The 24,243-nt window shown below is 36.5% G+C and overlaps 4 protein-coding genes across 4 annotated transcripts; 3 read left to right on the forward strand and 1 right to left on the reverse strand.

Moving 5' to 3' along the window:
- Positions 1 to 125: 125 nt before the first annotated feature.
- Positions 126 to 2,191, forward strand: BO94DRAFT_585050 (cytochrome P450; the record flags this gene model as incomplete). The annotated part of the gene is made up of 8 exons (XM_025615670.1): positions 126 to 339; positions 400 to 482; positions 546 to 600; positions 671 to 1,080; positions 1,147 to 1,479; positions 1,557 to 1,667; positions 1,760 to 1,917; positions 1,990 to 2,191. The coding sequence occupies 8 exons, from the start codon at positions 126 to 128 to the stop codon at positions 2,189 to 2,191; spliced, it is 1,566 nt and encodes a 521-aa protein (XP_025468033.1).
- A 338-nt stretch (positions 2,192 to 2,529) lies between these two features.
- BO94DRAFT_515524 (GMC family oxidoreductase) lies at positions 2,530 to 5,034 on the forward strand (the record flags this gene model as incomplete). The annotated part of the gene is made up of 7 exons (XM_025609924.1): positions 2,530 to 2,886; positions 2,983 to 3,047; positions 3,129 to 3,633; positions 3,705 to 3,815; positions 3,892 to 4,036; positions 4,093 to 4,677; positions 4,754 to 5,034. 7 exons carry the CDS (start codon positions 2,530 to 2,532, stop codon positions 4,798 to 4,800), a joined length of 1,815 nt encoding a protein of 604 aa, XP_025468034.1. The 3' UTR covers positions 4,801 to 5,034.
- Positions 5,035 to 5,106: 72 nt separating this feature from the next.
- Positions 5,107 to 6,264, reverse strand: BO94DRAFT_515526 (alpha/beta hydrolase). The gene is made up of 2 exons (XM_025609925.1): positions 5,728 to 6,264; positions 5,107 to 5,663 (listed from the first exon to the last, which is right to left on the reverse strand). Exons 1-2 carry the CDS (start codon positions 6,151 to 6,153, stop codon positions 5,325 to 5,327), a joined length of 765 nt encoding a protein of 254 aa, XP_025468035.1. The 5' UTR covers positions 6,154 to 6,264; the 3' UTR covers positions 5,107 to 5,324.
- Positions 6,265 to 6,646: 382 nt separating this feature from the next.
- BO94DRAFT_623755 (terpene synthase family protein) lies at positions 6,647 to 19,656 on the forward strand (the record flags this gene model as incomplete). Its single annotated transcript, XM_025617170.1, has 10 exons — positions 6,647 to 6,831; positions 6,904 to 7,027; positions 7,102 to 7,120; positions 7,183 to 7,386; positions 7,438 to 7,594; positions 7,646 to 7,735; positions 7,793 to 7,826; positions 7,910 to 8,136; positions 9,648 to 9,712; positions 19,640 to 19,656. The coding sequence occupies 10 exons, from the start codon at positions 6,647 to 6,649 to the stop codon at positions 19,654 to 19,656; spliced, it is 1,122 nt and encodes a 373-aa protein (XP_025468036.1).
- Positions 19,657 to 24,243: the final 4,587 nt, after the last annotated feature.

Here is a 24,243-nt window from a genome sequence, read left to right on the forward strand (position 1 = left end):
CGCTTACCGCACTGAAGTGGACGTATGCTGTAGTATTCGAGCCACTTATGTGTAGGCCATTCCCCCGGTTTTGGTCGCAGATTGCTATTGATCATCGAAATTCAAAGACTGTACATGGACACAAAATGAATCAAACATATTGCATACTCAGCGCACTTTTCCTTTACGCACTGTATACAATATGCCTCGCTATCTACCGTCTTTACTTGCATCCTCTTGCCAAGTTCCCGGGTCCTAAGAAGGCCGCTCTTACAAAATGGTATGAGGCATACTACGACCTGATCAAATCACCTGGTGGGCAATACATGCATGAGATCAACCGAATGCACGATGTCTACGGTAGGGATATATGTACCCTATGTAACAGACTATCCCCCTTGCTTCTAACCATGTGAATAGGACCAATCGTCCGCATCAACCCCGATGAGATTCATATCCGGGACTCCATGTATGTTAACACTCTATACTGCAATTCAGTGGGAGTAAGTCACACAAGCATTCGATATACATTAGACCGCTATGGCATATGGCATCTAACAGCGAAGGGTAAACGAAACAAATATCCTCCCGCGGCGCATATGACGGGGACGCCTGAAGGGAGTACGTTGACCTCTTTCCCCCAGACAACTCAGCCTGAGACGTAATTTCCCAACTTAATAACAACCTCCAGTCTTCGGAACCGTCAATCACGAGATTCACCGCAAAAGACGGTCTGCTATAAGCCCGCTCTTTTCCAAGTCCACAGTCACGGCCGTGGAGTACAGGATCCAGCAAAAGGTTCGAATCTTGTGTGATACACTGCGTTCGCAGATTGTCCATCATGGGTGGGCCGAGCTACGCCTCAATTTTCTCGCATACGCCACGGATACAGTGTGCGAGCACAGTTTCACCAACTTGCATCTAGACCTGCTCACCTCCGACCGGCGCGCACGGCAGTGGAGGGATTCCATCCACGCCATTGCCATTCTTACACCCTGGATCAAACAATTTCCATGGGTCCTCCCAGTAGCTCTCAATTTACCACTATCACCATTGTATGCCCTTGTACCTGTGGTAGCCCGGGTGGTGGAGTTACGACGGGTATGTTCACATTCCCGCTTACGGTGCCGATGGAGAGCTGACGCCCCCTGTTTTCCTTGGAAATAGGCGATGGATAAGCATGCCTCTGAGGCCGTGAGAGACTTCTTCGAATCAGCTCAAGAGCCCCAAGAGAGCAAGGCGCAGGGTCTCTTCAACAGCATTCTTAGCAGCACAGCCATTGCACCAAGCGACAAACACCCCTTGCGAATTGCGCAGGATGGGTTTGTCATTATTGTCGCTGCGGGAGAAACAACGGCTCGCATGCTCACCACAGCCGCCTTTCATATCCTAGAAAACAAAAGCACGATTCTTCCAAGACTAAGGCAGGAGCTTGAATCAGCGATGCCGGTTCCCGGCGCGGCAGCGGAGTTGGCGAAGCTGGAAAAGCTACCTTGGCTGGTGAGTGGATACCTATCGTTTCAACGCAATGTGGGTAAAGCGAGGCGCGAGGCGTGAGGCTAATTAGAACAACATAGTCTTCTATAATCAAGGAATCACTCCGTCTCACCGGACTGGTGACTTCACGGCTGCCCCTAGTGTCACCCGATCAGCCGATGACCTACCGAGACTGGTTGATCCCTGCCAGGGTATGTGATCAAATTGGATGCCTTGATGCAATGATTTGATTATCTGTTGCAATGAAATATGAAGGATAAGCATTGTCTGACTTTAGCTATAGACACCCGTAAGCATGACTCTGCGCGATGTTTTGCTCGACCCAAAGATCTTCGATGATCCGTATGAGTTCCGCCCCCAGCGGTGGCTGGACCTAACATCAGATATGGAACATGCGTATGTGGCATTTGGGAGAGGGTCCAGGATGTGTGTGGGCATGAAGTGAGTTTTGGCAGAATCCTCCGCTCCGCAGAACGGGATGACGAAGCTGACGTGAGATCTCTCATTCCACAGCTTTGCCCTTGCGGAGCTCTACCAATGTATTGCTTACCTCTTTCGCAATATGGACCTCGAATTGTACGAAACTTTGCGGGAGAGAGATATTGACATTGTTCGGGATTGCTTCATTGGCGAAGTATCACCGTCCAGTGTGGGGGTGCGGGTGACACTTGCAACGCCCAGCCACACCGCAGCGCCTGAGACAGGATCTACTTGAAGGTGAAATGATGTGCAGATGTTGCATTGTATGTATGTAAAATGTAGTACAGTTGGGGCAGTGCAAATGTTGTGCAGGGTTTCTTTTCCACAACTCCTATAACTTCAGTCAGCAAGTAATGGAGGAGACAGGAAAAGACACGATCATCCTCTACCCACACAGTCGGGTCTATGACCTTAGAGCACCGCCTTCACTCTGTAGTGATAATCTCTCTATCTGCCTGAATATGGGGTCCGAGACAGAACTGATATAAAGATAGAACATACTCCATGCAAGTAAGTCAATAGAATCTCATCATCCAGGATACATCGGCATCACCTACACCTGTGACTACCAACATGAAAAGCCCTTGTCCTTGGCTGCCCCCGGCTGCCTTCGTTCTGTCCCACGCGACTATCACCTCATGCGAGTCAATTACTGCATCTGGACTCCTCGGTTCCCACTTCGGCATACCTGGCCTCAATGCAACCTATGACTATGTTGTAATTGGCGGGGGAACAGCAGGTCTCGCGGTGGCCCGCAGACTGGCTGAGACTCCTTCCGTCAGCGTGGCAGTCATTGAAGCCGGTGACTTCCCTCAGTTCAGCAATGGGAATTATTCTGAGGTCCCGGCCTACGCTTCAGAGTTTACGGGCAGTGATCCGACGCTGAAGAATCCTGCATTGGATTGGTACATGTATACCACGCCGCAAGAGGTATGTTCGAGAACATGTACTATTTTTAGTTTCCATCTGTGTAAGTAATGGGTGAAAGATGTGCTAAGAAATGTGCAGCAACTAAATTGGCGGAAGGCATTGTTCGACTCGGGTAAGATCATTAGTGGGAGTAGTGGACGCAACTTCCTGTGGCAGGTTCGGTGGGTATCCAGTTTTATTATGCTCTCATATGGTATTCGGTTCTACATTGAGCTAACAAATGACTGTGTCGCTGACATCAGAGGAACCCATGGTTGCTTCGATCGCTGGGCACAAGAGGTCGATGATCCAAGCTACCAATATGAGTCTTTCCTGCCTTACTTCCAACGTTATGCTCACTTCCACCTGCCTAATGCCACGAATGTGACATACAACCTGTCAGACTGGAGCCCTCATGGGGGCCCGGTGCAAGTGGGATACCCCTCATGGGCAAATCTGATATCAGCCTGGCTTGGACGGGGATTTACCGAAATGGGCATGCAAGCACTGCCATCTCTGCTGAGTGGGAATCTGATGGGCTGGTCGTGGCTGTCGCAGACATTAGACCCAGTAACGCAGACCCGAAGCTCTTCTTTGGCCTTCCTTGAGGAAGCATTGGCTGAGGCGAGCAACCTGGTGCTCTACAAGTCTACCTTGGCCAAGAAGATTACGTTCCGGGATGAGCAGGCCACTGGCGTGCTGGTTGACACAGCGGGGCAGATGTACCACATTGCGGCTAGGGGAGAAGTGGTGCTATCAGCTGGTGTGGTAGGTAGCATAAATCCATACCATTCAGTATCTGACATGCATATATTGACGTTGGTATTCTGTCTCACTAGATGAGATCACCTCAGCTCCTGATGGTTTCCGGGATTGGACCCCAAGAGACCCTGCAGGCTCATGGGATCCCAGTAATTGCAGATCGGCCAGGTGTTGGTCAGAATATGGCGGTAAGAAGAACCAATTGCTCATAAGTTTCTGAAAGAAGTCGCGCTCACGAATATGCTGACACCCCCCCCCTTGCAGGACAATGTTTTAGTCGGACCAACCTACCAGGTCCGAGTGACCACGCACAACAGCCTCGCAGACCCAGCCTATCTGGCTGCCTCAGTCGAAGAATACAATGTCAATCGCACAGGAATGCTCACGAATGTTGGAGGTGATGTTGCAGGTGCGCGAGCCACTCACCCTCCAGCAAGCAGTGTAACATGACTCACTCTCCATTAGCCTTCGAGAAAATCCCACCATCCATGCTTCATCCCGAAACATCCCAAGCGCTAAACGACTCCTTCCCCTCAGACTGGCCCCATATTGAATATCTCGTGCTAGACGAATACTTCGCCACCGGCGCTGACAGCAGCCGGGGGGTATCCAACATGAAACAATACGTCGCAGCATCTGTGGGGCTCGTGGCCACCTTCTCCCGCGGGAATGTCACAATAGCCTCATCCGATGCAGCCACCAACCCAATCATCAGCCCCAACTGGCTCCTTGATCCGCGCGATCAAGACGTTGCGTTGGCTGCATTTACCCGTGCCCGACAACTGTTCAACACGAGTGCCATGCAGCCTGTTGTCGTCTCAGAGGCTTTCCCCGGTGCTACTTATACCACCCGGGCGGATTTGCTGCGGATTATTCGAGAGAGTGCCAATTCAGTGTATAATGCGGTTGGAACTAACCGTATGGGGAGGGCTACTGATCGTGAGGCTGTAGTTGATAGTCGGTGTCGCGTTATTGGCGTCGAGAACTTGCGTGTTGTCGATGCTTCGGCGTTTCCTTTTTTGCCGCCTGGCCAACCTTCGGCTACGGTTTGTGAGTGATCCTTTTTTTCCCTCCAATCTATCAGTGACTGGAGACTGAGTTATGAGGCTGACTGTTGTGTTTGTAGATGCGCTGGCGGAGAAGATTGCTGCGGATATGCGCGAGTCGGAATAATCTTGTCGGGGATTGTCTCAAGGGGATTGTCTCAAGGGGATGCAAGGGTGTGACAAGGGGCTTAGTGGCATGCTAGGATTCTGTAGAATCTCATCCGTGTTAGAGAAATCAGCCGTATCTTACTTTGTAGTGCTGCAAATAAGCGAGTGTTACGTAGTCATAGATGAAATCCTGTTCCTGGTGAGGGTGATAGTCCCCCTCGGCGAGGCTACGATGTATGCATGGAGATATGCACATCACCACGTAGAAGTCAGCCTACCACTGAACTTGGAAGGAGTTAACCTCAAAGATCCTCTAGATGACATGCTGGTTAATTAGTGCTTAGAGATCGAACTAAAATCTGACAGCCAGCCAAGAAAAGAGGGGGAGGGGTGATAACCGCCGATCATCGGGGTTTGTTGCATTCCGGATATTGTCTCATTGCCCCCTCATGCTCCCAACAAACTATCTGGAACACCATCCACCTATGACTATGTCACAATGCCAAACGATCTGACCTTTGACCCTCTCCAACGTAAGCTATATCAAACAGACGCCACAGCCGCCTTATCCACCACCGCCGCAATCTTCTCCACCAACATATCCGGCTGGCTCAGCATCGGAGAATGTCCCGCAGTACAGCGATCAATCTCCGCGCGAGCTAACTGGGCAAACCTCTCCTGGAAGGCAGCAGGTGCTGCCTGATCCCCCACGCAGATGAGATAAGTAGAGGGAATATACTCATATGCGGCACGAGTTGTGGGCGTAGTCTGCACCAAGTAAGACTGCGGAATGAGGCGTGATTCCCAGAGGGCTGCTTCAGCGTCCGGGAGATCGCTGTATAGAGTTTTAGCCCCGTCCTTGATGCGGAAGCACCCGTCCGACTAACAGAAAAGAAATTAGTTCAGTCCGTGAGTTTACTTTAGTTGTATGGGTTGAAAAACATACAGTCACATAATTGTTTGGCGACTCGCCGAATGTCCCGATGACGGATGCCCCCTCAGATAGAAGAAAGGCTGCATAGTAGAATAGACATAAAACACCGCCCTTCTTTCCCTCTGCATGACGGGAAGTATAGGCCAGAGACTGGGGAATAGCAGTACTACCCACTATGCCTCCGTAGGAATGCATTACGACGACGACGGACTTTTCCTCTTTCTCGATTAGCTGCTCCAGGATTTCGGTGATAGTGCGTGCGTCGTCCTCCATCGTGCGAGAGGAAAAGTCATCGGCCTCGACATCGGTGCAGCTGGGGAGTGATGGATGGATGACGGAGTAGCCTAGGTTGCGAAGACCCGTTGCTAATTTGGCGTAGACGAGGGGAGTCTGGAAAGACCCCTGGACGATTACGATGGAGGGCTTTTCGGTGGCCATTGTGTTTGAGTATTAACCCTGCTGTATGAAATAGATGTATGGGTTGAGAGTGAGTTTTGCTGAAAGTGAAAACAAAAAGAAAGTTGGGTAGTACTTTGGGATGCGGCAGAGATATAGCCGCGCCCGAGCACTAACACATGAGCGGATATCATGTCAGCCTTATTTTAATTCAAATCATCCTGGGCTGATCATCCCTGCTGACTTTGTTATTTTTGGCCCCATCATTCCCAGCCCTTGTCTTTCTAACATCTCACTACACCACTCAGCAAGATGTTACATACTAGACGGGGTCTGCCGATGAGATGGAAATGCAGTGATAGTATCCATCAAATCTCACGTAAACGACGCACAATGTGCACACTGGTAAGCTGGCAAGGCAGACATACATTTTTGCATTAAAGCGTAAGATATAATGATCGCATGCATCTTCCGCTCTCAAATGAATGGAAGCAGCAGTAAAATCAGAACAATAGTGCTTCGACAAACTGCAAGGATGGGTATCGTCGCGTCATTGATCGCTTGCTTCGCACAACAGAATCCCCGACAACATCTGCTACGCCAGCTACGTCGATGTACTTTTACCATTCCAGACCTGCAGAAGGTATTCGAACATTGGCCTCAGGCGACCAGTCCTGATGTTGGCCGTCTAGAGAAAGATGTGGAGGCCAGGATAGAGCAGTAAGTGCGGCATCGCAGGAGCTCTCATGATCAAAATCGGTCGTCTAACACGTAGACCTCCTGCTTCGGCAGTTTCTTCCCCGATGGAAAGATTGCCCGCAAGATGAGAGATGCAAAGGTCGCCGAATTTGGAGCCAGCTGGTGGCCCTATGCATCTCGGGACCGTTTGTGCATTGCTACATATCTGTCCCTCTGGGTATGACCCTCTTCTTCACATTTATCCTGGCTATATTCGATCATCATACTCACTACTGACGTGCATAACTTCAGCTCTTTGCCTGGGATGATGGTAAGTACTTGCCCCATGTTCTATTCATGGATAGCTAATAGCATGGCATGGCAATGTAATAGAGACCGACTCGACTGAAATCTCGGACCTGGTTCATCACGAGCAGCGCGCATCTACATTCCGTGAAGAAACGAAGTCCTTCATCCACGCGTCCCTTTCAGACGAATGTGAACTATCCCATCTGGCATCTCTCCCCGGTGCTAGTAATCCATTCATTGCAAATTTCGGGACCATTGGTCGGGCAATTGCAAAATCGTATACACCAGGTATCCCACCGTCTATTGTGGTTGCCGTAACTGGAGCTAAGAAACCTTTAGAGCAACGCAGACTCTTCCAGGGCGAATTGGACTACTTTCTGGAGATGACGCATCTTGAGCAGCTTGTTCAGTCGAGCAACGAGCTTCCCACAGTTGAAGCCTACTCGCGCCGGCGAATGGGGTCAGGGGCCGTCGGTGTATGTCTAGCTATTACCGCGTGAGTGTCTTATCCAGCAGTCACTGCTGCTTGGGCTAATAGGTTTCAAAGCTACGCCTATAAGATGGATATTCCACCTATTCTGATGAATGCGAAAGAAATCCAGAAGCTTTGGGACCTAACTAACGTTATCATCTGCACGTGAGTGCCTTTTGCCCTTCCCATGCCTGTCACATCTAGTATTGACAAGAGTGTCAGAACAAATGATATAATGTCCTTAGGAAAAGAGATCGTAAGTTCCTCCTATTAACCCAGCTACTATACCCCTTCTGTGGGGGAAAGGATATCACAGATATCCGTACTAAGCATGGACAGGAACACGACCAAACCGACTCCCTCATCCCACTACTCTACGCCGAACGCGGTGGCCCTCTTCAGGATGCCGTCGACACAGCTGTCCACACTGTGCGCGAGTCGGTCGCTGAGTTCGATCGAGTCGCTGATACCTTCCTCATCGATAAACAGGATGACCCTCAGCTTCTTAACTTGAGCAACTTTATTGATGGCTGCAAGTTTGCTTGCACTGCAAACCTGAACTGGGGGTATGTACGCTTACTTCTTTCGCTTCCCATTCGCCCCTTTTGATTGGGAGAGGCTGGAGAAGGCTGCTTACTGATTGAACGACATGTGGATAGGCTCTCCTCTAACCGATATAAGCTCCCTGCTAGGTCATTGCATGGTGGTCTGCGTGTTACACTTCAATAGGCGACGGGTCCGTTACAGGTGGTTCAAGTAGCTTTTGACCTCCTCAAAGGATATATCTAGTTTGTGATGTACATTAGAGTCTCCGAGTGACACTACGGTTTACTATATAGGTTCAGTGTTACTTAAGAATCTTATAAAAGCACTTCTCTGGGGTTATATAAGTCAGCCGACGATAGAATCAGGCAGTATTATTCAGAGTTAGTAAATGCTGAACCATCAAAAGTTGGCGGAATTATCAAGAAATTCAAGGATCGCTCCTACCCTTGCCATGGTTTGCTTGCGCTTGCGGCATGTTTTGATGTCTTGCGAAGGCTGGGGACCTAGGGGTTGGGCATAGAGGGAGGGTAGGATTGACAGCAGCCCGACGCAGTGGTGCTGGGGCAATATGCTGCATTACCTGTCATGAGGCTAGGGAGACCTATGCTGCCTGTAAGCAGAAATGATGGATGGGAGGTTCTATAGCCAAGTGCAAAGACATCTTGTCAATAGCCGTCCGTTGATGGGATCTCAAGGGCGTGATGTTGTTCTCAGGCCTTGATCATCCCATATACAATGTACAGTGAATACAAAGCTTATAAGGCTGCACACGCATTGAGCATAGATGAGCGCACCTGTCTATTTGTCGTGAAAACACCCAACAGCCAGGCGTCTCCTGGTCACGTGGGCGATAGGAAAGTGCACGTGCCTTTAAATATATGGATTCTGCCTTGCGAAAGTGTTACTAAAGGCACCCGTGAATCTTGTGTCACCTATTTATGCATTATCATGTCCTTTCATGACCCAATTATGCATCTACTCCGATTGACCCCGGTAATTTTGTTAGTACAGTGGGAAGGTGCAGGGATCTGAATCCTTTGTTTTCTGCTGTTCATATGATTATTAATACTTTATATGGCCATTCAGCGTCGCTATTCAAGGCTTCACCATGGCAATTTAAGAAGGCGGTGCCGTATGAGAGACTTACCGCTTCAAGGATTTAAATCCCTGCAACTCTCCACCGTACTAACAATCACCGGGGTCAACTGGAGTAGTTCTAGTGATGAATTTTTCCTTACAAGGCAGTTCTCGCGCTCACACGTGCAAGGCATGGTATATTCCTAACATATCATTCAATGAATATGAGGCCTTTTAGTCACTGTATCTGTTGACAAATAGGGTGTTAAGATTAGCTTGCTCAAAGAAAATTATGCAGGACTCACCCGTTATAATGGCGTTCTTCGACGCCAGGTCCCAAATTTTGTTTGTCATCTGTCAAATACGCACAACCTTTGACACTCGCTGTGAGATACCTGCAGCTCTTTCTAAAGACCAGCATATAAGAAAAGTCTCTAAGCTAACCAGGGTACAGAGAAAACGTTCAGCATGACCTGCCTATATCTCAGGTGCTGACCCAGGCGACTGAGCATCCTAACAGTATTTCGATCGCACCCCCCAATACGACAAGAGGCAACTTCTCACCAAAAGCCTCGAGAGAGATCAAGTGATAGTAAACATGATGTTCTTTTACTGTAATATCATCTTTATATAAGTATCATAATTAAGGAATTGGATCAGCCCTCAAACTAGCTTAGTCCTGATTATACCACAGTTTGGTTGTTCTTAGTTCTTTTTGGCTGTCTTATTTCTTATACGTTTATCTTATTTCTTTAGTTTATTACTGAATATTTTATCTACTGTAATTATTAACACATTTTTTCCTTCTTTTTTTACATACTCTCAGTTCTTTCTGCTCTTATCTTTTGTAAGGTTTTTTATTATGATAGTATCATATTAATTTTAATTAATCTAAAAATTGATAAACTAATAAATTTCCTGTCTCCCACTCATTCATATAACAAAGGCTATTTAAATCAAGAAGTAGATACTTGAGCCAAAAAGTCAAGTTAAGATATAAACTGAGATTGACCTTTTTAAATATAGAGTAAGCTAGTATATCTATAAAATTCTGATATTATCTGTAATAATGACAGAATGATTTCTATATCTGATTATAGATATGAGTTGATTAAAGATCTATATAAGTAAAATAGAGATTTGGAGATATTATATCAATAATAATCTAGTCTTTAATAATACAGAGTATTCTATTCTTTTATTTTTTTTACTTTACTGTAAAGCTTTAAACTTATTATATTTATCTTTTTACTTATGTTAATTGTATTCATAGAATCTATCTACTTATTATTATAGATACTAAAGAGTGCTTTTATTAATAAATAATGGAGAGAGGGGTAGCAGAGGAAATAGTTAATAAAAAGATAAATCTTAACAGACCTGTTAATTAAATATTCCAGCCCCTTTTATTTCCCTGCCTCCTATCTACTTTTTAAATTTAACTCTAATTATTAAAAACTTAACTAGACTATATATGACGTGTGGAAACCGATAAACAGATTATTTAAGACTGAAGCTACTGCTAAATAGATTTATTTTAGATTAAGAAGCGAGAATTCTAAGGGATTTATGAGAGTTATTAGAGAAGAAAAGAGATATATAATTAATAAAATAAGCAGATTTTTTATACTTCCTGATCATAGTTATAAAGTCTTAGACTGTGAGATTATATTTACTCAAGCTTGAGACTTATTATTCAAAAATCATGAATTATCTGTATTAATAATTTATGATTTACTTTAATATTGCAGGACCTGTCTTTATACTTATTAATAAGGATAATAATAATTGGATAATCTGTAGTGTTGCCTTTCTATAACTTCTTTTTAATCTATTCTTAGCTAGAGATAATCCTCTCTATCATCTTTTCAAGAAAAGATGGAATATTATCACGCCTTATAAATAAATATATAAACTAAATTTCTATACTAGTTTAATTTAATATAATATATAAATTATATCTTTACTTATATCTTGGTTTTATGCGTGAAAAAAGAGATTTTATAAAGATAAGATAACAATGATTTTTAACAAAACCTTGTTCTGCTATAATGGTTTCTAGGAAACTCTTTATTTCAGGATTAAGTATAAAGTAGAATTCTTTATAATTTAAATATATCAGTTACTCCAGTACTTGGTCGAATTTTTTTTGGACATACTGAGTTAAAGTAATAGACAAAATTATAGTTAGAAAAAGATGTTTATTAGTATCCTGAATGATTTAATAAGCTGTTTAGATATATAATCTTTGCTATTTCATAATTAATGTTTTATAATTATTAGAGATTTCTTTAATCTAAGAAAATATAAGATAACAGTCTTCTTTTAATATTTTATGATTTTCTATATTTAGCTTGTGGCTTTTCAGGCTGATAAGCTTGTTTCTGATAATCTCTAGCTCTATGACTTTCATAAGCTAAGATTAGCTGATCATGGACAGATTGCCACGGAATGGATTCGAGTGAAATATAGGGGAATATAGGGAAATATAGGGAAATGTAATAAAATGTAATGAATGTTGGCACTTAGAGAGGTTTATCTTTGTCTGGGTAGGATAGCTATTCTTTTATTAAAGATAGAGCCTGTATAAAATTCCATTTTATTATATTATATTATATTATATTATATTTTATTTAATAAAGAATTATAAAGTTAGTATATGTCTGAGTGCAAAGCCACAGAGATATGTTAAGTCTAAAATAGATCAGATAAAGTTAAACAGTAGGCTTTATTAATTACTTTTAGGAGCTCTGCAATCTGCCCGGCATATACTATATTTATAAACTATAATATCTTTTCTAACTTATTAATATTATTATATAAATCATATTATATTATTATCTTTTAAATGGTTGTGGGGCTTCCGTGTATCTAGTAAAGCCAATAATACTAGTTAGTTATATAATCATGCTAAATATAGTAAAGATTTAATAATATTTATAGAAATAGGATAAAGTATGAAGATTATATTAGATTTAACCTAATTTAGAATGAAAAGATTATTTACTTATAATATAATATCTTATTTAGGTTTTATATTATTATTATTATTTTTAGCCAATAATAGATAAAAGCAGTTATTTTGAATCTATAATAAACACTGAAGTTAAAGTATATCTAAAAAGAAATAAGATATTCAGAGATATCATGCTTTTTAATTTATTAAATATTATTAATAGTATTTCTGCATATAAAGGCTGTATGATTATTCCTGCTTTAAATTATAGCAGCTATAGATAATCAGTAATAAAAGCTTTTAATAATCCTGTTATATATATTAACACAGTAAGAGGATCTATATAGATCAGTATTAGCTCGTTCTAGCACAGATATCCAGACAAAAGCCATGTATCTGAAAACAAAACTGTACATGTTTTGGTATACTTTCTGCCTACTGATTTATCTGATTTTTTAATAAGCCATCTATTACTGATTACCCTGCCATGATATGTATCAATGAACTAGAAAGTGGAGAATAACTGAAAGTAATTAGGTGAGGGGAATTCCCGAGCTCCCCAGGAATCTAGGTTTCAGCTCTGGCTGGGCCTTACTTGATTCTGGATTTTTTTTTTTTCAGATATTTACCTGCCTACTACTTTCACCATTATAGGTTATCATTCCAAGCGCCAGAAGAGACGTGATTATTAATGCAGGTTCTCACTGAGTAGCAAGGGACATAAAGAGATAATTAAACTCTCTCTAACGGAACATCTCTTTAGGGTTTATTCATAACATTCCAAGTTCTCTCAGTGTGAAACTGCTCAACCCATATATTTCTATCTATCTTGACTTTGAAAATCATGACTGGTGCTAGAGAGGGCATTAATTTTGTTCAGATCTTCTTCTACAGTGGAAATACTATCAGTGCTAAATATAAAAAAAATTTAGTAGCCCTAGTCTATACAACAGCACGGGATTAACTACTAGTATTTAAAATAATCTTAATCTAGTAAGTCCTAGGCACTTAAAGATATATTTTCATGTTTTATCTATCTTTAATATATATATATACTATTAATTCTTTATATAGATCTATACTCTGATAAAATTTTATATTAACAAGTTATTAATAAGTTCTGACATGTATAATACCACTATTAATAATAAAAGATATATTATAGATTCTTAAGACTGGCATAGGATCTTTATCTTCAAGATTAGTAATCAGCTTTTATATAAATATTATATTATATCACATGGTTATATTAATAATAAAGAGAACTTTGTTCTTAAGAAAACTACTTATATTTCAGAGAAGGCGGACAGTACTTATCATAGTAGACCATGGTCTGACAAAGTTATTTAATTATCTAAGAAATTCTTTAAAGAATATAAAGATAGTCTGATTAATTATTTATATTTATTAACTTAAAGTTAGCTGTTACAGAGTAACCTATGTTGAAATCTCAGGGCTTTCTGATATTAAGAATAAATTTATTATAATCTAAATATTATAGAAAAAATAGTATTTTATGTTTTAGAAACTTTATATCAATATTTAAGTATTTTTAAGTTTATAATAGTCTTACAGAAGAAGATTATAATAATTATATTAAGCTAGTATTCTTAAACTATTACTCTTATTGCTCCATATCTAGATATTAACATCTTATTTAATACAGTGATTATATAGTTTTTAAAATATAGCTTTATATATATAATATTCATCTTATCTATATATTTCTTAGTATGGCAGTCTATATCTATATTTTAATCTACTTCTAAAATTTGCTATTTTTACCTGCTGTCTTTAAACCCTGTTTAAATATAGAATTATATAGAAATATTTTGATATAATTATTATTATATAATTTTTGAGGTTTTATCTCTACTTATAATCTAGTAATACTTATTTTACTATCTACTCTGATTTTAACATCTTTTCAGTAGTCAGCTGCTCTTCTAGCTGAAATAACAGTATTCAGTACATTAAATCTAGAAACATAGCTTTCTTGTTTTTATTAAACTTATCTCCTATTTTCTATCTTTATTTCTGTATGCTGACCTTAAATAACTCCTGAAGTAGAGACTATCTATTTCTGTAATAAGATTCTGTTAAGTACTTCTACTTATTAAAAAACTAAGATTATTCTTTCTATCATTATCACTACTTCAAAGAAATATATTTAAATATATTAATTTATTAAGACACTATTTTATCCTCATACACGTAATCAGTGTTAAAAATAGCTTTTATTTTAGTAATCTTTCAGATTGCTATAATCAGGTTCCAGATATTAGAAAGATATGTTAGAAGGACATACAATTTGAATTTAGTTTCTGAAGCTTGAAATGCGGGTGGCGTATGGCAGTCTTTTCTAAGACAGACTTTTAAAATAAGTAAAAATACTTTACTGAAGTTACTTAGAAGCAGACATATATTAGATAATAAGAACTTCTTTACATATTTTTCTAGGAATAGCAGTATAACTGTCTTAACTAGGATATTAGAGAATAATAGTTTTCTGTTATATTATATGATAGAGATTATTTAAGACTTATTATACTTTTTATATAATTACTTTATAAATAAGTTATTAAAGCTTGACAGGAGTTTAACCAAAACATTTTCTAGATAAATATCTAAATTAACTATTTTTAAATATTAGCTTACTGGTATAAAACCTAGATAAGATTATGATTATATAATAAATCTCTATAAATATAATTTTAAGAATATATATAAGTAACAGTCTGTATAAGCTTATATAATAATATCTGGGTAACTAAGAAAAAAAAGATAGTTGAAAAGATTTTTCTAAGATTGCATTGTGTAGGGGTCACCGTGTAGTATATATAGTTTTTATTAGAATCTTATACTTTAAATTTATCTAGAAAAAGAGATATTAAATTATATCTAAGGCACATGGGCGAGAATAACAGAAAAGAAGAAGACAGAGCTTTAAAAACTTTTATCTCACGCGGAAGTGAGTCTACTATATTAACTTTAATTATAACATATTATTTCAGACTTGTATTTAAAGCAAGCTAAATCATTAAATAGCCTCTAAAGCCAAGTTTATTAATAATATAATATCTGTTATTTAATATATCTCTAATCATGATAAGATAATAATTCTTATACTAATATTTTTTAAGTATTTTTATATTCTTGATCTAGTTATACTTAATATAATAATCCTCAGTCATTATAAAGTACAGCCATATAAAATATCCTGGTTTAAGCTGTCAAGAGCAGAACAAGGATTGGAATATTATAATTAAAGGTTAACATAAGAGTAGTAGTATATAAAATAATCTACAGTTTATAAATATTATAGAATAGTAAATCATAATATATTAGGTTAATTACTTAAAGATATTGCTAGAAGCATTCTGAGAACATGAACACAAGCTACAGCAAAGTTCCATGTTAGAGCATGACCATGTCACTATAGTTTATTTAGCCTTCTTGATTAGTCATCTTCATGCTAGAAGCTAGAGCTGACCAGGCTTGTTAAATTAATAAGCATCCATCGCTTCATATTTTGATAATCTAAAGACGATTCCTAATCTGGACTGAATACTGGAAACAGTAAAGCTTAAAATAAAATATATTTTAATATAATATAATATTTGATTAGACTTCTATAAGATATAAGAAAATGAAGTTAGGTTATAAAGTAATTTTAATATTTCTAATTAATAAATCTAAATATACTGGGGGTAGATACAGTCTGGTATATCTATATTATCTGATTAGGTTATAATTAGTTAAAGAAATATTGAACATATTAATTTTAACAGCTAAATAAGTTATTACTGGCTAGGGGTTTATAACTCCATCTCTTTACCTAAGTTTTATCAGGCACTTTATTGACCATGTTACAATCTTCAGGTTTCTTATTTAACATGATTTAAGAAAGTTTAAATCTCTTTCAACGAATCACTGACTATGATTTTTTTTGATCTGATCTAGTATAAACTTTTTATTTACTAATCCCTGTAGTAGATAGTCTACTATCAAGATTCTTAGTATTAGCTAAAAGGAAGTAATGATAATACTGTATAATAATAAGATTATTAATAAGCAGTAAAAGATTTAATATAAGATAATTAAGATTATCTCTTATTATCATTATATAAATAGCTTTTATTAAATAGAGCGTGTAAGTAGCATATACTGTATAATTAAATTAATTATATATCCTACTTGCCTGTGGGCTATATGTCAAACCCTAGGATCGCTTCTCCCTGTTCCTGTTAGCTTAGCTTCCGTTCCAATACGTACCTTCGAACTGAATCGAGGTAAGTCAGGCTGATGACTATCTAAGAGGTGACTGGTCCTGAACAGAAGAAGAGAAGTAAGGCCAGATAGTGCTGCGCAGCTATCCGTAAGTAAGTATAGATAAGTATTATTACTAAGCTTTACCAAAACATATGGTTACTTAAAGACAGTGTTATTGAGCATGAAGAACAGAACTAACTAAATATATGAAAGAATATCCTTATATCCTATCCTTCAGTATGGCGCTGCCATGCCATATTATGTTGCTGATATTTTATAGTGTGTCGGTGACATCCCCGGTGTAGCACTAACATCCTATAATATGTTAGTAATATCTTTATTATAGTCACGTGCCGTGTGACTGTTTCCGTTCATCAGTTACTTGTATCAAGACTTTACTTAATAAAAGTCCTTGTTCTTTTCCGGGTGTGGCCTTCTGCCTGATATATCTGCCTTACTAGTTCATTCAGCTAGCAGGGGTCTGTAATACTACTCTCCCTCCTTTAAGATTTCTTGTTCTCAAGGAATATAAAGCTGCAGTGCTTCCCTCTCAAGGTGAGTGCTTGATATTGTTTTTCCAAATTCAGTCAGGTTATTAATTATGTTATCTAGTTTTTCTATTTATAAGAAGAGTCTCTATTAGTGAATTAAGAATAAGGGTTTCTTAACGATTTTTCCTTGCGAGCATTGTATCTGTCTTTACAAAGTATATATCAAATCTGAAAACTCTGATCACTATAATAAGTATGTTAGGAAAAACAGTGTTTATTATAAAATGTCTGATCTTTTCTTCTCTAATACTGAGTAGAAGCATTTAGTCAGGACTTAAAATTTCATTGAAGAGGAGGAAGAAGTTATTTTAACAAAACTTCTTTAATTGTAAAAATAAAAACGGTTATTATAAAAGCGAGCTGGCGATTTCATAGCTCATGATATAAAGAAAATCAAGAAGCTAGAGAAGCTTAAGAAGTAAGAGTAAAGAGAGTATAAAATACAAGAAAAGCTACATGATTAAAAGACTGCAGTATCTAAAACTGAGGCTAATACTGTTACAAATAGTGTTAAGCTAGCTGCTATATCTGAGCTTGATCTTAGTTTATCCTAACTGGTTAGTTCTCCTTTCTTCTAGGCAAATTTTGACTTGCCTGCTAGTAGTATTGTTTTACAAGCTGATGACAGCCTATCAAATTCTTGATAGATTCCCACGTGTTCTCTGAAATATTATATTCTTCTTATTTTATTAGATACTGTGATTTACTGCTAATCTTTCTATAATCTAAGATCTTTTTAACTTTATATTCTTATTTTATGTTATTGTTAATCTCTACATTTTCTGTGATTCTAGCGTTCTTTAATACAGGTTTTAATAATAAGATATAAAACACTGGATATATTCTATTCATTAATTTTGGCAATCTTAACTTATAGTTAACCAGTCTTTTCTTGTCTTTGATAATAAATGGTCCTAGCTTGTAATAGTCAAGCTTCTGACTTGGTTATTTTATCTTAATATTTCTGCGGAGTAGGAACACTTTCTTTTCTCTTTTTAGATTAGGTTTTTTTCTGTAATTATAATTGTAGTATATCTTATTATACAAGTTTATAAACTTAATATTTTAGAATAACTGTAAATACATGTTTTCTGTAAATATAACAATATCTTTAACTATATTAATAACTTACTACTTTTCTAATAGTGTTTTCAGAAACCTGGAGTAATAACTGTAATTAGTGTAAAACGGTAAGACTCTAATAATTAAATAATTAGTATTATTATATAAGAATTATATTATTAATAATAGATTTATTTAATTATTTTACTGGTAGTTCACGTAATGTCTTAAATATTATTTAATTATCTGGTTAATTTTTTTTATTTGCTTATTTATCTGCAGGTGGTAAGCTGTTATTATTTATTCTTTAATTTCTATAAGATCTATAAGTAATCTTTAGAACTTTAAAGTAAATAACTTGTCTTGATCTAATATGATGTACTTTGATATTTTATAATATGTGACAATATATTTAAGAAATAGTTCTACTATCTGTATTACTAATATTATTATCTTATTTAATATTAGATAAATGTATTTAGTGAGATGATTAATAATGACTGTGATTATATTAAATCTCTCTAATTCAGATAGTGGACTAATAAAGTTAATTATTATTTATTTTTATAACTGCTGTAACGCCTCCTGTACTTATATTTATTTATAAGATTAATATCTTATAGGCTTATTTCTAATATAAGTCTCATATTGTTTAATATAATCATATATTTTCTGTCTAAGATTTGGAATATAGTAATTCCTTATGATTAGTTCAATTATCTTTTCCACTCTTAAGTAATCTTTGAGTAGTTTGTCATAGTGTTTAGCCATAATCTCTATTCTTATTGTGGTTAGTATAAAGATTAATCCATGAAAATAGGCTAGTCTATTTTTATTGATAGTGATCTTGTCTGGTAAGTCTTTACTTATTTTCTAGAGTATTTTATTATTTTTTATACTGTTAACTAATTATCTGGTTAGGTTATTATCTATCTTTAATATTACTGCTAGATTAGTCTTGTTATAGCTGATCAATCTATCTGTATTCTGTTTCAGGATGGCTAGTTTGATAGTCTTTCTATTTAATTTATAGTCTGGCCTGTGGCTTAGCATGTCTGTGTGTTTATTCTCTGCTTCTTTACAGTATATAATTCTGAAGTTATATTATGATAGAATCTTAGTCTATCATGCCTGCCTTCTGGTCAACTTTTTGGTTGTTATAAAATAGGTCAAGTTCTTATGGTCTATCTTTATAATAACAGTGTATTTTACTCCTTTAAGATAGACCCTCCACTGTTTAAATATTATTACTATAGCTAGTAATTCCTTGTTATAAATATTGTAGTTGAGTTCTGCTTAAACCAACTTCTTTAAGTGAAATATAATCAGTCTCAGCCTTCTGTCTTCTCCCGATTGCATTATACGCATACTAACAGCGTAGTCTGATATATTGATCTTGATAATGGTTTCTTTTTCTAGGTTGTGCTGTATAAGTATTAATAATGTGATAAATCACTGCTTGATATTTTTAAATATGCTCTGCTGTGGTTCTTTTTACTGATACTTCTTTAACTTCTTTATAAGCTTAAAGAGTGGTATTATATAGATAGCATATCCGTCCATGAATTATTAATAGTAGTTAACTAATCTGATAAACTGCTGTAGTTCTTTCAGATTCCTAGATTAAGACTAATCCTGTATAACTTGTACTTTAGCTTACTCAGTATAGATTCTCTCTATGGATATCCAATGTCCCAGGAACTCTGTTTTCTATATATAAAATTCATACTTTTTTAACTTATATTATAACTAATATAAATATAGTTTATATAAAACTAGTCTTACATGTCTCATGTATTCTTTCTTAGTCTTTAAGAAGATTAATATATTATTTAGATAAATGATTATAAAGCTATCAAGATATTTTTTAAGAACCTTATTAATATATTGCTGAAATGACGCTAATGCGTTAATAAGTCTGAATAATATAATTAAATACTTAAAGTATCTGTACTTTGTTCTGAATATGGTTTTTCATTCTTTATCTTCTGTAATGTGTATATGATAATATATATTTATAATATTAAGTTTAGTAAACTACTTCATTCCTTATATCTTATCTTGGATTTCCGAAATCAAAGATAATAGATATTAATCCTTAATCGTGATAATATTTAGTGGCTGATAATCCATATATAGCTGTAAACTACTGTCCTTTTTTAATATAAATAGGACTCCATGTTCTGCTGGTGATTTTGAAGGCCTGATATTATCTTTAACCAGCTAATTATTAATATATTCTTATAGTACCTGCGATTCTTTCTTAGACATTAGATAAATCTTTTTATATACTGGTAACTTGTTACGGACCCCTGCTAGCTGAACGAACTAGTAAGGCGGACTCATTAGGCAGAAGGCCACGTCCGGAAAAGCAAGGACTCTTATCGAGTAGAATCCCGATCTGAGTGACCTACAACCAGGACGGTTACACAGCACGTGACCACGACAGACATGTCACCGACACGCTATAACATGGCAGCGCTACGACAGGACATGGCAGCGCTACAACAGGACATGGCAGCGCTATAACAGGACATGGCAGTGCTATAACAGGATATATCGGCAACATGACATATCATGGCGACGCCATGACAAAGGATAGAATATAAGGACACTCTTTTATGTACTTAGCTAGTTCTGTTCTTCGTGCTCAATCTAATTGTCTTTAAGTAACCATATGTTTTGATAAAGCTTAGTAATAATACTTGTCTGTACTTACTTACAGATAGCTGCGCGGCACTATCTGGCCTTACTTCTCTTTTCTTATTCAAGATCAAATCACTTTTAGATAGTTATTAACCTGACTATCTTTGATTCAGTTCACAAGATATGTATCGGAACGGGAGCTAAGCTAACAGGAACAGGGAGAAGCGATCCTAGGGTTTGATACATTGAGCATCAGTCAGTATGAATATTACTTAGTGATAATTAGTCATTATGTTAATTATATCGAACACATCGCGAGCGCCTCAGCAGTAGGGCCTGATGACCAAGGAACTGATAAACATGGTTAGTCAGTTATAAGAAAGCATCACTGTCTTAGAATAATAGAACCAGTTACTCAAAGATTGCTTATCAGTTAAATCTGTTAAGGTCTGACCATCTGAGCTATTTGACAGTAAACGAGCGAGGCTCAGAGCTTTCTTAACCTAGTTAGATCTGTATCTTAATATAAACAAGAAAAAGCTTAAGAATAAGAAGAACAAGATCTTTTTTATGTCTACTTATCTTACCGGAGCAGTATTTAATTAGTTCAAACCATATATCCACGAGTGATAAGAAAAGTTAGTAAGTAATCAGGATAATGATATAAAATGACTTTTTACTAGTTATACTAGATTTAAACAGTGTCTTGAACAGATATTTAGAGATATTAATATAGTATAGAATACTGAGTAAAAGTTATAATAACTTAAGTAGATAGGATCAGTATCTACATATACTTCAGAGTTTCAGTAAGTTGTCAGTTATCTAGATTAAAATAATAATACTTATATCTTACAATTTAAAGAAGGATTCAAGATAAAGATCTAAAAGAAGATCATTTAGTAAGAAAGACCGGACATATTGGCCAAGATGATTGAAGTAGTAGTTAAGATTAATAATAAATTATATAACTTTAATATAAAATAATAAAAAGATCAGTAAATTAGCGGGTCTATACCTTGATATAATAACCAGCCAGATTACCGAGCCAATAACAGAAGGTCGGCACAACCTAGAAGCTTGGGATACGAAGATCTCTATGGGCTGAAACCCATGGAGCTAGATACAGCACAGCATCAGACTTAACAGACTCAAGTGTCTAAGGAGGAACTTGAACAGTATAAACAAGACTGCTTGTACTTTAGCTGCAGCAAAATAGATCACCAGTTAAAGGACTGTAGTCAGAAACAGCAACAGCCTTAAAAGCAATTAAGGACTACAAACCAAGATCAAGGCAGAGGAGTCTATAATATCACTACTATTTAGCACGAAGTTTGGACAGAATCTGCAACACAGATATTAGATAATAAGAAGCTATATATTATTCAGCATGGTTAGCTGTTAGAGAATAGGATGAACCATAATTAGTTAAGATAACAGGCCATCCCGGATAAGTCAACAGTACTATCTAGTTAACAAGAGGATTGATAATTATCTGTACTATTAGTTTGGACCATAAAAGTTAATAATAATAGTTATAAGCCAGTTTCAAGGAATAACTATCCCAGTATAGTTTAGAATAAAGATAAACTGTTAGATAAAGAATATAATACACTGCTTAAAAGTCTTGAATCTAGTAAAGAAAGACTTAATAAGATACCTAATATCCCTGAAAAATCCTTATTAAAAATTAGTAAATTCTGTTTATTACAGCGAGACAAGGATAAGAAGAACCAGAAGAATGATTAAGAAGATATTGCTTATTAGTTAGACCGTATCTTGAAAAAGATCTTGAAGAATCTAGCATGATTCTGCCCAGAGCTTAAGATAATCATGCAGCATTGTCCATATTAGGATTTAAAATGTTGGAAATCATGGAATAAGACTTAAAAACAATATTTATAAAGATACTCTTATTATCTAGAAGTTTGCTTGATATGTGGATAAGATAACATGGACTATTATTACCAATTATTAGAGATTAGCTAAAAGATAAATATTACTAGAACAGAGTCTTAGTGTGATAAACCATGTCTGTATATTTATTTTAAAGAAAGTAGAGATTATTAAAAATATGATAAACTTTCTTGGCTTGTGTACTATATAAATATATACTTAATATATCATGATTAAAAGTATATTATTAATTACTGATCTAAGATACTGGAAGTGGTTAGGATTAAGGCAAGTCACTGTCTATATTCTATCTTTGATTACGCGTGTAAAGGGTACCAGAGACATTCTTACTATAGATTAATATATTAGCTAGCATGTTTTGATAATTAGTATATAATATATTACATAGTAAAGATAGAAGATTTAAGGTTTTTAAGAAGATATCCACAGTAATTAAAACCTAACTAGCCGGAACAGTAGTTAGCAGCCACAGAGTCAGGACTATATCTAAAAATTCAAGCAGTTATATTAAATTAACCAGCCCAAGTACTGATAGATTCTAGAGTAACCAGAAACTTCATGAACCCGTGATTCATGTAATAGCTTAAGATACTTAGATAATAGAAAGAAGAACTTAAACTAATTACAGGACTAAATAAAGAGAATTTGGAAATTCTTATATTAACAGTCAAGTCAGGGACTATATCTATAACTGTAAAGGATCACTATAAGTATATAGACTTTAATATAACATTTTTAAAACAGTATGATATTATATTAAGGATTTTATAACTTAAGAATCATAATTCACAGATTAATTAAAAGACTGAGAGTCTCTAATTCATAAATTATGATTGTCTAAGATAACACCAGCAAGGACCAGGTATAGGGTCTGGATCTGTATAGCCTGTTATTTAATAAGAAGCTAAAGCAAGAATTAAACAATCTAGTAAGGAAAGATTAAGATCGCTATAAAAGTCTAACATGCCAGATATCAGAGGTAACTTAAAGGAAAATAATACTTTAAGTATAGTTATATAAATAATAACAGCAACCAAGCCATCACAGAGAGATTAGCTTATAAAATTATCAGGATAGATATTAATAATAACAAAAAAATATTATAAGTATAGTATCAACAGCTCTAACACAGAGATCAAGATAACTATCCAGAAACTAGAAGATTTATGAAAACTTCTAGCTGCAGTTAAGAGTGATATACAGATTCCATCACAGTATAAGAGATTTAAGGACTTATTCAAGCAGTCAGAGCAACCTGAATTACCTCAGCACGGAAAGCATGACCATACTATTTCTATAAAGAAAAAAAAGTCACTAGTATACAAAAAGATTTATTTAATATCTGAAAAGGAATTGCAGGCATTACAAGAATATATTAATAACCAGCTAACTAAAGATAATATCAGGTCTTTAAAATCACCAGCAGGATATGAAGTCCTATTTATACCAAAAAAGAACAGTAGTTTACAGCTATACGTGGATTATCAGTCACTGAATACTATTATAATCAAGGATTAACATCTGTTGTCTTTGATTTCAGAAATTCAAGACAAGATACAAGGAATAAAGTAGTTTATTAAACTTAATATTATAAATATATATTATCATATATATATTACAGAAGATAAAGAATAGAAAACCGCGTT

This window comes from Aspergillus sclerotioniger (genome assembly GCF_003184525.1).
Source record: "Aspergillus sclerotioniger CBS 115572 chromosome Unknown BO94scaffold_12, whole genome shotgun sequence".
NCBI lineage: Eukaryota > Fungi > Ascomycota > Eurotiomycetes > Eurotiales > Aspergillaceae > Aspergillus > Aspergillus sclerotioniger.

Coding starts and splice junctions, on each gene's coding strand:
- BO94DRAFT_515526 (XM_025609925.1), bottom strand. CDS start 6,153: ATGGCCACCGAAAAGCCCTCCATCGTAATCGTCCAGGGGTCTTTCCAG. Junction 5,664..5,727: donor CGCCAAACAATTATGTGACT/GTATGTTTTTCA, acceptor CTTTTCTGTTAG/TCGGACGGGTGCTTCCGCAT.